The sequence below is a fragment of the Triturus cristatus genome, chromosome 4_1 (assembly GCF_964204655.1).
Source record: "Triturus cristatus chromosome 4_1, aTriCri1.1, whole genome shotgun sequence".
Lineage (NCBI taxonomy): Eukaryota > Metazoa > Chordata > Amphibia > Caudata > Salamandridae > Triturus > Triturus cristatus.
The window spans coordinates 355829438-355847242 of record NC_140585.1 but is presented as its reverse complement, the minus strand read 5'-3'; the positions used below and the strand labels follow the sequence as shown (position 1 = coordinate 355847242).

General features: G+C 45.3%; 1 protein-coding gene across 6 annotated transcripts in view; it reads left to right on the top strand.

Moving 5' to 3' along the window:
* The window catches only part of CAPRIN2 (caprin family member 2), a 699936-nt gene that overhangs the window by 263406 nt on the left and 418725 nt on the right, over positions 1–17805 (top strand). For all 6 annotated transcript variants that reach the window (XM_085652361.1, XM_085652359.1, XM_085652360.1 and 3 more), the window contains one exon: positions 16958–16999. In XM_085652361.1, coding sequence (XP_085508487.1) covers positions 16958–16999 — 42 coding nt within the window. The remainder of the gene's footprint in view (positions 1–16957; positions 17000–17805) is intronic.

The window sequence follows — 17805 nt, the reverse complement described above, 5'->3', positions numbered from 1 at the left end:
GGTCAACTTGAAGGGCTATCTCCTGTGATGATGGTAAAGTGGAAGGTGGTACGACAGATGCTGAAGTAGTGGAAATCTCCATTGCTGGCTTCATAGGATTCATAAATGTATCCCATTTGGCACCCATTAGAGATTCCACTCTCTCCAACCTTTTTTCAATAGTTTTTAAACTGTCGACAATGGGTAGCATATGAGATTTAAATAATTGATCTATACTGCCCATTAGATCCGCAATAGTAATGTCGTCTACAGAGCAAGATACAGAGGTACCAGGAAGAGGTGTACTGTCAAGACGGGGAGTAGAGCCTACATCAGTATGAGCCAGTATCGAATTATTATTGAATTTGTTTTTACTTTTGCATAGCACGGTGTCTATCTTCCTCCTTTTCCTGGGCAACGGGTGTGATTTTGGTGTCCTAGGGGGGATAACATTCTGAGATAAAGGCTCCGTGATTTGCAGTAATGTATGACTCGATGTAAGTGATTCACTAGTTATGTCAATGGGAGGGGATAAAATAGGTAAAGGCGAATGGTTAGATAGAACAACCATGTTTGTGTTACCAGGGTCGATTAGGGAATCGTTATTATCCTGGAGAGTTAAAATTTCTTGATGGGGAGGGGCACTCTTGTCTGAAGGAGTTACTTCATGAGGGGAGTTTGTATTTAAAGACCTGTTTTTAATAAGCGCTATCGAGTTGCGCCGCCTGACCCTTAATTCTGTAAGAGTGGCTTCTCGATCTGACCCTAAGTTAGTTTTCAGTAAATAACTATCAAGGGTACCCTTGTTAGAATAGTTAGTCATGATGATACGATGAATACCCCAACCCCAACAATCAAATTACAAATACTTAAAAGCGTCAATGTATTGAAGCACAAGGAGATTGGACTAATAACAGACCGCTAACAATAACAGCACAAATAAAGTTACAACAGTACTGACCAAAGTCAAAAGGGTAGGCCCAGCCCGGTCTCCTTCGGCTCCTGAGGGCTACAGAGGGCCCGCCCTTTGCCCGGGCTTAGCCCGGCGCCCGCCTGCGCGCGTCCCGCGACGCGGAGGGGGCAGCGTTCTTTTGAGCGCCTCCGGGCGCTTGGATGACGTCGAGGTGCGCTAGGGCACCTGGAAGCTGTAGTCTCCCCGCACCAGAGCCGCGATGTAATGGGGCGGCAGCGGCAGGGATACACGCAGCGGAACAGCAGGGCTCACGGTCAGCAGGGCAGGACACCAGCAACTTCCCTTTCCAGCAGGTGAGTGATCAGGGCTGCGAGTTGAGCTTCCCGCTCCACCGAGGGGGCAGCGTTCTTTTGTGCGCCTCCGGGCGCTTGGATGACGTCGAGGTGCGCTAGGGCACCTGGGAGCTGTAGTCTCCCCGCACCAGACCGCGATGTAATGGGGCGGCAGCGGCAGGGATACACGCAGCGGAACAGCAGGGCTCACGGTCAGCAGGGCAGGACACCAGCAACTTCCCTTTCCAGCAGGTGAGTGATCAGGGCTGCGAGTTGAGCTTCTGATATCTAACAATTATCCATACTTTATAGTGTATAAAGAAATTCCTTAGCTTTGATCTCTGAAAAGAAGAATTTAGTCTGACCTTTCCACATAATTTTGAGTTTGGCGGGATTCTGGAGGTAAACGGTGGCCCCCTTCTCTTGAAATTGAGGTATTAACTGTCTAAGATGCCAACGTTGGGTCACCGTTGCCTGACAGAAATCTGGCCGCACAAAAAAAATACACCCTTTAGCGGATGCTTTTTTCTCCGGTCTAGCTAGTAATGAGATTTCTTCTCTAGCAAGAAAATTATTGAAACCAACAAGAATTGCTCGAGGATATACTTGATCGCCCTGTCGAGTTCTTCATGGAGAATGGAAAGCGATGGGCTCTTTGGATTTCCTTTGCCCAATCCCATGATTTTATGTCCGGAAAGGCCTCGTTTAAAAGTTCAATAATAAATTGTCTAGTATCAGCCCCTTCTTTCTTTTCGGGAATACCCAAAAATCATAAGTTGTTTCTTCGGGCCTGATTTTCTAGACCAGTTAGTTTATAGGAGAGTTCATCCCTATGTGCTTTCACATTCTCAAGTTCTGCTTTCTGAATTCGAGATTCTTCCTCCAAAATACGAGCCTCGACTTCAGTAACTCTATCAGCGGTCTCTGCAGAGACCTTGATCGCTCGACGACGAATGGAATTTTTCAATTTGGTACAAGTGGCTTGAGTACGGAGATTTTCAGCTTTACTCTCTGCCCGATGCGCCATCATGGTGTTATAGATGGTGGTTAACGTGATCTCAGCAGGGATTTCAAACGAGTTAGATTCATCTTGAGTATTAGCCCATGTCTCTCCGACTTCAGTTTCAGTCCTAGTTATTGCCACAGGAATATCACCCAAAGACACAAACAGCAGAAGGGTTTCCAACAGTCTCAGTTCTAGATTTAATTGAAATGCGATTATGAGAACCCCTTTTTTTTCGTCTTTTGACTGTGGTTATACTTGTACTAGGTGAGGCTCCATCATCTTCTCCTAAGAGACTCTCTGCAGTATAATCCGCCCATTCCCTGCTATGGTTTGGACTATCATCCGATGTGTAATCAGACAGAGTAGAAATTTTCACCCCCCTCTTGAGGAGTTTCAGCTCTATCTGAAATATTTGAATCCGAATTCGCAAAGGTTTCGACGGGCCTTGTAGGTTGTAGAGAGTTATTTAGGACTCTATCTCCCATACTCCTTTGCAAGCCAGACTCCTGTGAATCTAAATTTGTAGATACTTCTGATATATTAGGAACAGTGTCTCTGTTTCCCTATTTTTTTTCCAAAGAAACCATGGAGCGGGAGAATACCTTGTTTCACCGTAGGTTGTAGCAGAGAAACTTTCTCTGAGACGCTTGCACCCGTTATACTCAGTACTTTATCAGCAGACTCTGAAATAAATAAAGATTCACTCAGTTTCTTTTATTTGTACAGATTTTCCTTCAACCGGTTGTTTTACCCGCACACTCCGGGTTTGAGCCTTTGGCTGTTTTTTTTGCGGCATATTTTGAGGCTTCTGAGATCCGTTAACCTCCCGTACTATCGACCAATGCGCTCCCACAAGCCCAAGGTAGCGCCAAAGCGGGAGACGGTTACGATATTCAAAAACAATAAGCAGCATCTGTTAGTGATCTAGATAGCTGATATCGTAATTAGATTGGACCTCTGAAGACTTCTGCACTGACAACAAAATCTCAAAGCCTGAGTCCTGTATCCAAAGCGAGCACAGGCTTTTCCTACGAATCAAAGCCAGTTAGTACGTAACAGCGGGTCACAATGTATCCTTACTCCAATTATATATTACTTGTCTCTCTTCCCTAGTTGGAATCAGACAATGATAACCAATTTGCTTAAAGCCGTAGTTCAATCGGCACCGCCCGTGTTTACTCAATAGAACACGGAGCGCAAAGCCAAAAAATGAAAAGCGGCTCACAATCACCATCTCGCCTACGAATCCAAATCCGAAAAGTAGACTTTTATCTCTCAGATAACGCCAGCCGATATGCCGTGGTGAGTAACAATGTAACAATCCCCTGCTCACTCACGTGGGAAAGTCCAGCTGCTCAGCAAGGAAACCGCTCCGAAGACTTGAATTGGATACCAGTACCGCCAGACCTCCGAAGCACAATCCAAGTCCGAGCCCGAATCCAGGACGCGGGCTTTCCCTCTGAGTCTCCTAGTCTCCAGGTCTGCACCGCCCGATGTATTGCAGCTGGTTATAATGTATCCCTTCCTTTTAGGCTTGTATGTTGTGAATCATATCTCCCCATCGTATTGCGCGATAAAAAGCTGTTTCGAGGGCGATACTTCAGCTAGCGTTTTTCAAATTCTCTCCAGAGTGCGGAGCCAGAGTGAGGAGCTGCTCACACAGCCCGCGCCACGGCCGCCATCTTGCCTCATACTGCGTTAGCCTAGGTTTCGGGTCTAAATCATTCATCCGCATCCTGAAATTCTGAAGACTTCTCCCATTAAACGTACCATGTTCAGGAAAAGCTAAAACACCATCACTCTTTGTATATTCTATCCAATTCTCCATCCATACACATGTATATCCTCTCTCCATCATAAATGAAGCAGGCGTTTTAGGTGGCGGAATAGGAATTCCCTCTCTAGTCAACACAGGCTTATCTTACTTGAAGACATTTTTAATCTTCTTTATAAATGACATTTTCCTCTTTTCACCATACATTCTAGATTCTCGATGTAGGAAACGATAATCTGAAAATCCTCGAGTTTTTCTGTCAGGGCGACTCACTTCAAAAGGCAAATGAGAATCAAACCTACAAATCTTATCAACCAATCCTAAACCAGCTTTCACTCAGTCACCCAATCGGGTTCCAGCTCACGCCCGTGGTCTGACCAATACCAGCGCGGTCTTTGCGATGACGTCAGTTCTGCTCCTTACTACTATCCCCTCCTTTACAATTTGCGTCAGTCACACGCCCACTGTTTCAACCTCTCTGCGACGTCCGTGCAACTCCAGCAACCAGTGCTCCTAGTCCTACATAACTTTCAGCACTTTCCTGATCCAGACAGTAACCTCACTGCAGTATGGCTTCCATTAGCCATCCACTATTCAATATTCCCGGGAATTTCCAGACGACATGAAACAATACATAACAAATAACGAATAGCAGTCGTTGGTGCATAAATCAAATAATTAAATCCACATTATTTTCTACCTAACTAGAACCTAACCATGCCTCTGCTACCAAAGGAAAACTGATAGAGCAAAGGGTTACCAACTCTGGTTACACACACATACCTAATACTCACCTGGGCCCAAAACATTCACACAGATGTGCTAGTAAACCCTGCTGTCATCAATTTTGAGTTTTACCTGTAATTTGATTTTCACCTTTACGAAGTCTTACTAATTTGATCTCCTTAATAATTCCTTTACTCAATGAATTGGGTTGCTGAGATAGTTTAAGGTAGAAAATGACATTTTAACTTTAAACTTGAAATAACCACAAACTCAAAAGTTTCAAAATCTTCATCTAAATCAATAATTTTGTGAGTCAGAATCAATTACAGTTTAAACACATTCTTCCAAGAAGCAAATTAAAGTTAAATATAGCAATGTCATAGTAATGATCAATGAAAACGGTACCTGGAAAAAGAGAACCGGTGCAATGACAGTTTTCGCAGAATTATATTTACCTAAGGTGATGATGAACCCAAATCTTTGAAGATAGGCCAGAAGGAATCTGCCAGGACAGGATGCAGACTGAGGATTGGGCAGATTCAGATCTGGGAAGGTGACCTCTTCCAAGTGCAACGCCAGCGTCGCACCCCTCTCTGGTACTACTCTCCTCGGGTCTCCCTCTTCCGGAATCCCCTTCTAGCTGATTTAGATTATCGATCAGTATCTCCTTCTCAAGCAGAGTTTCTAGTAGCAGGGTCTGAGACAGTGTCTTGGACAAAATCTGTAGCAGCATACGTGTTGTCGGTGACTAGTTGGAATGACCGATCTGACAGTCTCTAGCTAACTTACCTCAATTATACTATTCTGTATTCGTGTACCACCCCCAAAAGTTTCAATATTTGTGTTTTTCCTTATTCCGATTGGTCAGGGTGAAGAGGTGCGTTAATTACACCATATTAAAAGTAATATTTGTTCTGTTTCCGCCCCTTAATTTACTTTCCCATTGCTTTATTCCCACCCGCATTTCACATTCTGATCAATACAAGTTATACATTTTATTCAAAATTGTTGCTCTCGTCCGGTTCATTCGATTGCTTTCCCAGGCGTTTTCGCCCAATGTGGCCTTGGCTGTGATTCAAGTGTGCCATCATAGTTTCTGGCATGTTTCTATGCGCATGTGCGCAGATCAGGTGTGGTAAGGATTTCAGTTACCCTCCGAGGCCCTAATATGAACTAATAAAGTCAGAAAGACATGTTATAATGCGACAAATGATTTCACTGTATACCACTTATCTCTACTCTATCCCCATTTACTTATTTTTATCTTTCGCATTCGTGCTTAGTAGAACTTATAGGTTTTAGTTTAAGCGATAGCATGTGCGTTATGTGAGTTTCAAGCGGCCATATTTAAAGCTATTGCGCAGCTGCAAAGTTTTCCCACCAAGCGAAAACTCCTACTATGTAGCTGCAGTAGACGCATGTGTAAAGACTTTCCCGCATTTTTTTGCGACCATTTTTTAGACACTCTGGTTATTTGTTAGTAATACACATAGGCAAGCGTCCCCTAGATACAGTAAGTTTGTATGTAATGCAATATTAGTATTACAAGACTTGTTGGTTACGTTGTTACATGTTTGAGAGGATTGCATACAAGCAAGTTTCTTAAATACGAAACCTTGCTCCCATCAGGGCACAGTAGGCCTTATGTACAGGGGAATCTAGTTGATCGGTTATTAGCCACATCAGGGCTGGATAGCAATGATTGACTTGGGTTGGTCCTGGTGCCATCTTTAGGCACCAATTTTAACTAAAGGCTATGGTGTTTTCCCTTGTGGAAAGACTTGCATACTCTGACCACTGCACCCTCTTCCAGAGATTGTACCATACATGGCATCCATCTGATTGACACCAGCTTTCCACTTACTGCGCAGTCTCAACATCCTCCCCTGATAACGTCGTACTGAGAGGCTCAAACGTACATAGGACAGACTTGGACAGCCCTTCTCATGTAGACAGTGTGGCATCTTCACTTGAAGATGTCAAATCTTAGTACTGTAGCCATCCAACCATCTTTTGAGAACTCTAGTTCTTCCCAGGCAAGAAATAAGCAGGGTCTAGTTTATCCAATATGTCTTAGCAATTAATTAGTTGAACGGGCCATCACAAGTGAAGTTAATGCTACAGAGGGTATCAATAAACCTTCCTGCAACGTCTTGTGTGAATTTCCTACCACCTTTCACTTCAGTTATTTCTTGGAATGTAGCTGTGTTTAAAGCGAAATTGCAGCTCACTGATTGGAGTGAAAGGGAAGGGTCGCCTCGCCAACGATCCAATCCCTTGAGGTCCTCTTGGATAAATATCACTTAGGCGCACATTTTATTCTTGGACTTCAATACTACATTTGAGCCCTTAGATAAAGATCTTGTAATCACAATAGAGGACGACGAACTATGGGCGATTTCCCCCAGCTGGAACTCGCCCCAGTGAAAAGTGGACACAGGCTGCTGTCCAATTTAAAGCCCTTGCAATCAAATTGGGAGTCATGACCACTAATGGGCGGGCTAAATCAGATCGCAAGGAGGCTTGCACTTTTAACACTAGTGTCCAAAAGCTGCATTGATTACATATTTGTAGACTTAAGGCTATGGCGTCTAGTCGAAGATGTGAAAATCCGAGAGCGACCACAATCCTTTGTCCTATTTCTAATCTTTTCAGGAAGTTTGTGGTTGATCCTTCCAACCTTACTCACACAAGTGACATTGAGCTCACATCTGACAAAGGCAGCCTCAATTGGCAACAGGGGGCAGAGAAACCTGAACTTTTGCTAAATATCAGGAATGACATTAGCGATATTTGCCTAAGCTGAGGGACTGTAGGAAATTGTACAAGAATATATTGGAGATTAGTGAGCTATATAAAACATTTTTGATAGGGTAACAGCATATTTTAATCTTCCCTGCTATTAGTAGAAGTCTTCTACCATAAGTAATAGCTGTTCTAATGTTCTGTAGGGAGGGAAGGTGTACTTTAGTCGAGGTTATAAAGGCAGAAAATACTCCCCTGATTTTGGCTATTAGAAAGGCTTACAAGCAGAGTATAAATGGCGCCAAGAAAGAGTGGGACAAGAAGACATGGTGCGACCTAGTAGACGTGTACATTCAAAGGTTATTTACACTTCTGGAAGTTGGCCAGAGGGGAGAATTAAACAGGCTTTGAACCCCAGAAACCTGTTTCATCTAATGACTGGTTTCACCACTTCTCTGCCCTATACAATGATAGCATTGTAGCTCCAATTGAGGGATCTTTGAACGTCCCTTTTGTGGTTTTTAACACGCCACCCTTTCCTCTAGAGGATGTCATTCATTCCTAGACCAGCTTCACCAAAGGTAGGGCTGCAGGCCTACATAGTCTCACATTAGATGTATTCATCCATTTAGAGGTCTGGCCTGAATATGTAACAATCCTCGCAACTGCAATCGCAATGGGTGCTCCTATTCCTGAATCATGGCAGGGAGCCGAGGTAGTCCCTGTGTACAAGAAGGGTGACAAGAGCATTCCAGCCAACTATTGGCCCATTAGGCTTCAGCCGTATGGCCCTAGTGAAAATCCAGTATTCGATCGTGGGAACTGACCATGTGAGCCCATTGCAGGCCGATTTCTGTGACAAAACATCAGCCATAGACAAGGTTTTATGAATTGCTACAATTTATTGGAAGACTTTATTGATTGGCAAGGCCAACCTATATGTTGCCTTTGTCTATCTTAAATCCACCTTTGATTTGGTCCCACGCGCAAGCTTATCGCTGGTCCTTGGAGACTAGAGTGCCTCTTGATATATTGTCCTTGTTCATTCCATTGCATCAATCAGGGGAATTGTAAGCGCACTACTCACCCGTGAGGGTCTCAAGGCGCTGGAGGGGAAAAGGGGGTGCGCAGCTTCGTTCAGTCGAAGAGCCAGATCATGAGTGTCTTCCTGAAGATTTTCAGGGAGGGGGCGTGTCTGATGTGGATAGGGAGCTTGTTCCAGGCGTTGGCAGCAATGTAGGAGAATGATCTTCCACCTGTTTTGGCTCTGTGGATGCGCTGGGTTTCGGCGAGGGCTAGGTTGGCGGATCGGAGGTGTCTTTAGGGTAGGTGGAAGGAGATTATTTCGTTGAGGTAGTGGGGAAAGGTGTTGCGGAGGCATTTGCCGGCGTGGGTAAGTACTTTAAGAGTGACTCTTCTCAATGGGGAGCCAGTGGAGGTTCCACAGGTGTTGGGTGATGTGTTTGTGTCGAGGGATGCAGAGTATGAGTCTGGCTGCGGTGTTCTGAATGTTCTGGAGTTTGTGAAGCAGAGACTTGTTGTTCCTGGCGTAGGTGTTTCCGTAGTAGTCTGCTGGTTATGAGTTCATTGGTGACTGTCTCTTATTCGGGGGGATCCATTTGAAGGTCTTTTGGAGGATGTGGAGGGTGTTGAAGCAGCTGGAGGTGAGGGCTGTTGAGGGCGATGGGCCACCAAGTGTTGTCCCTCCAGGTGTTGTCCCATGCAGAGAGGGAAGGTCCGAGGGCAAGGACCTGTGTTTTCACCGAGTTGAGCTTCAGGCAGCAGCCGCTCATCCAGGATGCAACGTCCTTCCTTCCTGGAAGTTGAGTCTGGTGGTCCTTAGTGAGGGAGAGTATGAGCTGGCTGTCCGCACAGGATACTATGCGGAGTCTGTGCTGTCCAACGATGGCAGCAAGGTGGGGGGGGCATGTAGATGTTGAAGAGCATGGGTCTAAGCGATGAACCTTGGGGTACTCTGCAGTTGATTTCAGTGGGTTTGGAGAGGAAGGGAGGTAGTCTGATTCTTTGGGTTCTGTCGGTGAGAAATGAGCAGATCCAGTCGAGGGCCATTCCTTGTATGCTGACGTTGAGGAGTCTAGCGGTGAGTGTACGGTGGCAGACTGTCGACTACTGCCGAGAGGTCTAGTAGGATCAGGGCCGCTGTGTCCTTGGTAGAGGAGGGTGCGGATGTAGTCTGTGGCGGCGAGTAGGGTGGTCTCTGTGCTATGGTTACTGTGGAATCCAGGTTGAGAGGGGTCAAGGATGGAGTTTTCTTCAATGAATTTTGTTAGTTGACGGTCTTCTCTGTGACTTTGGCTGCGAATGAGAGGAGAGAGATGGGCCAGTAATGCTTGAGGTCCGTGGGATCAGCTGAGAGCTTCTTGAGCAGAGGGTCTGACTTCTGCGTGTTTCCGATAATTGGGAAAGATACCGTTCTCGAAGGTGTCAGTGATGGTGTGTTGTAGTTCTGAAACAATGGCGTCTCTGTGGAAAATGTGCGGTAGAGGTCCATGGGGGCTCCTGAGTGGATGCTTTTCATGGTCAAAACGGTGTCTTCGGTGGTGACTAGGGTTGAATGACAAACTTTGCCCGGGTGCGATGGGGTTCACAAGGCCAATTGACTGAGATTCTGGTGATGAAGGGCATACGCCAAGGATGCGTATTGGCCTCTACCCTGTTTATTCTATATTTAAATAGCCTTTCACATCATCTCTCTGTGGTAGCAGCCGATGACCCTTCTGTAAGCTAATGCCAGGACACCAATATGGTTTGCAGATGACACACTTCATTATTTTCGAAAACCGAGTGGTCTGCAAAAACTAACCAGCTTTAGTGTCTTGTGCAGAACGAGGTCTTGAGATTAATGTAGCCAAAACTAAATTAATGGCATTTAATCATCACAAAAAATACAAGGGAAATCTAGTGTTTGGGCCAAGGTTTTAGAGTAGATTCCTTTACGTATTTTCATGGCACCCACATATTACGGCAACCATAAAATACAAACTGGTAGTTGGTGCAATTTTAAAAGTATATCGTACTTCCAACCAAAACCTATTGCTCAAGCACTAAACGTCTATGAAGTCCATGCCCTAGGAGCAGCTTTAGATGGCGCCGAGCTTTGGAGCCCCAGGGACATTGCTGATCTGGAGAAATCCGAAAACAAACTTTTAAGATCTTTAACATCACTCCCTTCCAGCGCCCTGCTGTAACCCCCCATTTCTTTCGGTTCATGGATCTAATAAAGGTAGCCCTTAAGGCACTATTGCATTGTCTGCTTTATTGGCAGAGAATTTGGGTGACCTTGGACTTGGTGCACAATGCAGCTACCCTAGAAGAGATAATCAAGGCTGATGGGTCTAATATCGCATGGCTGTCTCTAATCAAAGAGCTGTTGACCTCTCTGGGGTTGGGTGGCCTCTGGCCTCCTCCTCCTACTATAGACAAAATTCCTTTAAAGGGTGCGTTGACCAAACCCTATTGGGCTTTCACATTTCAGAGGGAGGAATATAAGGTGAGGGGTTCCACCCTGACAGGAACGTCTTATAATTTAAGTCATCATATGGTCCTGAGTGATACTGGGGACTTGATCTCACTTCCTCTAGACAGGAAGTTATATCACCTGTTTAGAGTGGGGTCACTCCCTGTTAAGTTCACAGCAAGGTGGGTGGGTGCAGCCTCAGAGGATTGTCCCTTTTGCAAAGGCCAATCGGAGTCCATACCACATGCCTTTTTGTATGTCCTGCATGTGCCAAGGCTCGCTCTTCTAGGACTGCACCTGTCTGTAGGCAGTTGGGCACCTCAAGTCACTGCAGCATTAAGGGTTTTAAGAGCCGATCTTCCTCTTTCTTTGCTTCAGCAGTGGCCAATTTTATAGGACTGATGTAGGCAAAAAGAAGGGCTGTTACCCCAATTATGTGTTTGTATATTGTAGCACATTGGAATATGAGCCCTTTGGCAATTGTGCTTGTTTATATGGAATTTTTAAGAATCTCCTGGGTAATTTGAAACTTACGTAATCTGCTAACTGTGATTGTTTTGGTACCATGGAGATGTTTTTATATCTCGTATGATTTATTTATTGTATTCTTTTATGGCTGCTGCCAAAATAAATTTCTATTTGACTGACTGTAAGATTTAAACTTGAATGTGGTTCCTCTTGGAGTAAACTGAAGGTTCAGACCCAAAACTCACTAATGCTAGAAGCTAAGAGTGATATAAAAGCTACCCTGACAGTTACATTAGTGAGTAAAAGTACTCTTACTTGACGATGAAAACCTCTTTCCAGTGGTTGAACCAGAAAACTCGTACTATTTAGTATTGCACTATATAAATCCCGCTCACTCTTATCTGGTGCAAAAAGCCCATGTTCTGGGGCTCATGGCAAGCTTGGTGGCTAAGCGACTTTAGACATGGCAAGTATTTTTTCCATCAATAGGTTGTGCCTGAACCGCAATATATTACCGCCTTTTGGATTTAGTAGTATCCAGTTTGGAATGCCAACAGGATGATCATGAAGTACTGTCCTGTATGACAATATTGATTTGACTGACCAATACTTAACTAAGTATTTAGAGAGGGCATCTAGGATAGTGACTTTTTTTTATCCAAATTCTGATAGCAAATGTACTTTGGAAAATCAGATTGCCTTTCCTTTTATATATTTGAAATTCCAATACTGATATCAAGAAATGGGTGTCTGTATTTCTTCTCTACAGAAACATACCACCTTACAGCCTTTTAATACATTATGAAAATTACAAGTCTCTTAAGAGATTAGGTTGTTATAAGGTGTGTAACTGCCTAGACTATGCAACGCATTTGAAACGGTTAGGATTTGGTAACACCTACTTTTTCAGAAAATAATTGAATGGATGTTTACGCTGCTGTTTTGCATGATCTACAGGCAGACATTTTGGGAATAAAATATCTGACAAATAACAATAAATAAAGCCTATTAAGTAGGGTTGTCCCTAGTGCTTGAGGTTGTGCAATGAAGAATAAACAACCTAAAATGCATGCAAGTCAAGCTGCTGAGGAGCAGAGCAAATTCTGATAGCTGTGCAAACAGCAATTTTAAGATACCGCTAGCTCAAGGGGAAACAATAATATTGGCTTCCTCAATATTTATTTAGAAGCAACTTCTAAAGGTGTAACATTCCTAATACCTGTGCTAGTTGCAATGGGCCTTGACATAGACAACACCTGTATAGTTAAAGCTAAAAAGTTAACTTGATCATTTCTGTAATATCAGCAGACAATACTACAAACTTTGCATATACCACTCGTGCATTAGTACAATAGCATGTTTAATGTGGATGGCTGTGCACAGACTTCCCCAAGATTGGGAATTCTGGGTATTGCATACATTCACTCAATGAGCAGGGTAGCACAGACTCTGTCAAAGAAAGAATCGGCAAAACCAGGGCTGCCTTCGTTCATCTAAAGTTGTGAAGCTCCAAGGACCCAACTCTGCTTAACACCAATGTGTAATCAGTCCTTGTTAGAACTGGGATTTCTGGTTGGCTAGGGCTTGCGCCAAAGCCAGGCAGAAACCACCACTCTAGTCAGGGCTGGGGAGTTACACGCCAAAGATAACCCCTGCTCACCCCCTTGGTAGCTTGGCACGAGCAGTCAGGCTTATCTCTGAGGCAAGGTGTAAAGCGTTTGCGCGCGCAACTAGCAACAACACCCAAGGCCCACCGCAAAGGAAACTCCACACAAGGTATTCTATAAAAATGGCCTTTGTATTATAGTAAAACACATTAGATAAAAACACACAATTTACAATGTGCCAACAGGCACGGGCAGAATTTACAAGGGGTTATTTGTACAGGGGACAGGACCACATGGACCACTGTCAGGAATTAGCACTTTTAGATATTTAGCACTTAGCACCAAATATAAAATTACTGTAGCACAAAAATAACATATATATAGCACACAACCAGTACTTACTGGTAACAAGAAAGTACCACCTACGCAACCCTAACCACCTTAGGAGACTATCACGCAGGGACTCAGAACCTCCCTAGCACCACCGGTACCAGGGGAACACAATCACCTAAGTATCACAATACCTGTAGGGGAAAACACACATTACACATGATGCATAAAACATTCATAGGTGCAGAACATGGCACATGACGCATAAACTCATTCAGAGGTGCCGGGCAGGTAAACACATGATGCATAAAACATTCAGCTGTGTTCTGAAAGAAAACACATGATGCAGAAACTACATTCAGCGGTGTCATAAAAGGAAACACATGATGCATAAAACATTCAGAGGTGCTAGGAAAGAACATTAGCGAGAAACTCATGAGCCACCACCTGTGGCAGTCCCTAGGCCAACTGGCCTTGTCGGGGCTAGGACACCCTGTCCCAGTCAAGCTGCGTCAGCTGCGCAAGCTAAAAAGCGCAAATATCCCAACCTAAACGTCACAGCTGCCCACTAAGTGCTGGGCAGCTGTAGAACTGAGCCTGGGCACCACTGTGCCTTCTCCAAACAACATATAGTACTGGAGCCACCGAGGCTCTACGAGAAGAATGCCCCCAAAACGGCGTGGGAGCCTACTAGGCTCTTGAACAAAGGAATGCGCTCCTGGCACGTGGGGCCTCGTGGGCTCTCTAATCACACAAAATGCCCCCCTAGAGCCTTTCAGGGCCCTAAACGTTACTGTGGGGCAAGGGGGAAAGGCCCGCTCCCCTCTGGGGCCGCTCCATCACTGAACTGGTGCCCCCTTCGTTGGAGTCCCCATGGACTCTTAACACAGTGCGCCCCGTTGGAGCCTCACAGGCTCTGCCACATGCAGCCCCCTTCGTTGGAGCCTCACGGGGCTCGTGAACACTGCCCCCCGCACGATGGAGTCCCACTCGGGGGACTCTTACAGCAAGGGCTGTCCCCACTCACCGGGCTCTTCGTCGTGCAGGTTGCTCCTCCTCGGATTCTCGCGGGGCTGCACACGGGGCTTCTCTCCTTTGCGGCGGGGGCAGGAACCGGCAATGTGCCTCGAGCCCCCTCCGCTTCACTGGCACCTGCGGGACTCTCCGTACGGAGGGGAGTCTCCTGCTGCAGCACACCTCACCTCACCCGCCGCCTACGCAGGAGCGCGGGGTAGGCTCCCGCCTGCTTCCTGCTTTTTGCACAGCTTCCGTCACACGGCCCGCCCCCAGGGGGTGCCTGACTTCCGATCCGGGCTGCAGCGGTGATTTTCCTCCGGCTTTCACCGAAGCGCGGGGTGGGCTCCCGCCTTCGTTTTAAGGAAAAAATCTGCAGCAACAAGCGGGGTGGGCACCCGCCATCAGAAACAATGCGCTCCCGGCGCTGAGGGCACAGGGAAAAGCGCTCTGTGCGCCAAGGGCAAGTCCAGCGCTTCTAGGCACTGGAGGCTTCCGCAACGTCCCAAATAAGCGCTCCTAGCGCTATCAATGATAAAAGCGCTCCCAGGCGCTTGCAAGTAAAAGTCCAGCAACACAAGGTCTTCACAAGCAGGGGGGGGCAAAGACTGGGCCCAGGGGCCAGCTCACAGGGCCCTCCAGCAGGGAGGCAGTCCCCAGTGGCGGTCTCTCCTGGCGCCCAGCAGCAGCAGGCCCCCCTCAAGTTGGATCAGCAAGAGTACCCATCGTAAGGGGACACAGCCCCTTTTTATACAGTAAAAGTCTTTGTCTGAAGGTGCAGGGAAGGGGCGAACCAGTTACAACAGGTTCCTGAGCACTTTGTTTTGCTCAGCCCCTCTCCCTATTCACTGGCAGGGCTAGGGTCATCAGACGCACCACAGGGGCCGGCGCCAGCATTGTGTGGGGAAAGCCCTGTCCTTTTCAGGACCCAGGTGTACTCCTCCCCAGCCATCAGTATGCTAAACTCCCATTCACCACTGGGTGACTCCTCCTGACTCTGGGGATTTCCCTAGTCCGTCATATGACCTCCACCAGCCAATCGCCAGACAAGCCACACATTTCATACTGCACACTGAAGTGCCCACTTCTAGAAGTGGCACTGCCACACTAGGTACATGCACGCCGCACACATCGCGCAGCATTCAATCACACGAGTCCGCACATACCAAACTCGGGCCTGCACGCCCCACGCATCAGGAACTACCAGGACACATACATTCCCCCATGCATTCCTATGGGAGGGCAGGCCAACCTCACAACACGCACGCACTTTACCCTGGGACACAGCGGTAAAGTGCGCAGAAACTAAAAAGCACTACACCAAGTCACCAATAAAAAGCAAAAAGTCTCAGGGGTGAACCTGCCAGAAGGGCTAAGTCCAACAGTCCTTCTGTATGCAGCCACAATTTGGAGGACAACACACTACCAACAAAGTCCAGACCTTCAACACCTGTCTGAGGAAAATCCTTCAAATCTGCTGGCCATACCCCATTAGCAACAATGGCCTGTGGCACCAAATCTCCCTTCTCATGAAGAAATCCTGAAAAGACACTAGGGCTGGATAGGTCACAGCCTCTGCAAGTGCGCGTCGTATACCTCCAGGGAACTCTCAAGGTGAAAAGAAGCAGGTCAAGATACACCTGGTGCTGAGGCCTTGAGGCGGACTGCAAAGAGATGGGTAACACCTGGAGTCAGGCTCAAAGAAAAGCCCAAGACAGATAGCTGGCAAGTCCTGTTTGTAGTACTATGCCCTAGGTGGGGTAGCAGGCATATGTAAGTAATCTTTAGCTTCCACCAAATCACAAAAAAGCATTCTTTCATAGTAAAGACCTGACTATATTTCAAATTTGGTTTAAATCCATTCAGATGTTTTTCTGTACCGGAAAGCAAAGTTTCCTATGGAATTAACCTGGGAGTAGTAATATTTTGGCACCTCTTCTTGGCCTCCACATGACATATCAGTGCAAATCTTTCCACAAAGGAGTTTATTAGGATGATTATTTATTGGGGGGGGGGGGGAGGGGTTTGAAGTTGTGTGCGGATTTGTTAAACTGCACCAAAGTTATTAGCAAAACAGAAAAAGCTTTCTGTTGGAACTGACCCAACTACCAAGTGCCAACCACCACACTGTAATATTGAGATGTATGATAAATCAGGGTATATTTTTTTTTTTTATAGATTTATAGATAAATGAGTGTACATGAGAAAGCACAACCACCATATATTATAAAGAAATTGCACGTCACCAAGGAGTCTGTTGGTTATGTAGACTAACATGGCAAAGGATAATAGGAAAAAATGTAAAAAAGGCAGGATCGAGGTTTAATGGTATTGTTTTAATGTACATCTAAGCACTAAAAGTGATTATTGATAATGCACACTTGCAAGGGTTAAAGTAGCATCAAGTGTTTATATTGGCACCCAAGGGTGAAAATGCGAGTCAATCTTCTGTGCTTTATGAAATTATTTTAACATGTTAAACTATAGATATCATTGCCATCTGCTTCAAATGCTTACATATCCCTAGCTAAAGCTCTCAGCAGGCCATTCTCTGCACCTAATTTATTATCTTTATTTTGTTTTAGAGAATAGAGCGCCATCAAAAACTTGAACCGGAGGTGAATCATGTAAGTAATATTAGCATAAAGAGAGAAGGACTTATTGTGCATTCGCACTAGATTGTATCTATGCCAGTAATAAAGTGGGATACCTCTCATCAAACTCAAGTGGGTATGGTTCGCATAATTTTACAGCTCGCTATGACCAGGAATGTCCACCACAAAGCCTACAAACTCCCAAACCCCCAACCTTTAATCCCATCCTACCATGAAATTGTAGGAACTAGCGACTTTCATCATAATGGTTTTGAAGACCAAATGTTTTAAAATGTGTGAACATGTGTGGGTAAGATTTTTTTATTTGTGAACTGGGCACAACTATTAGTCTGACGATTGGTGCTTACCAATTATGATCAATGGCCTTTATGAAATAATGTGAATATGGAGGACAGTAATATTTGTGTGCATGCAGACATGTATTTGCACTTGTGTTTGCATCCAGGCATGCACGTGCATTTGTGCCTTGGTCAATTTGTGCATAGCCGTGTGTGAGGAGGTGTCTGTCTGCATGTGTGAGTAGCATTATGGCTTTTTATAGTGGCTTGACAAAATTACCTCATTGTTTTCTGTAGCAGTGCAAAAAAAACGGAAAAGTTTTCACGCATAGCAATGAGGCCTTCAAACTGCAAGAATTACAACTGAGGTCAGGTCTTTTTTTTTTTTTTTTTTTGTGTTTAACTGTTCAAGAAACAGAAAATGATATTCATTTTCACATACAGGAAATAAGGCTCATTTAAACGGTGCAAGAAAAATAAATTAGCTTAGGCCTTTTTTAACCTTAAGCTGCCCTGGATGACTATATTGGTTACAAAAAA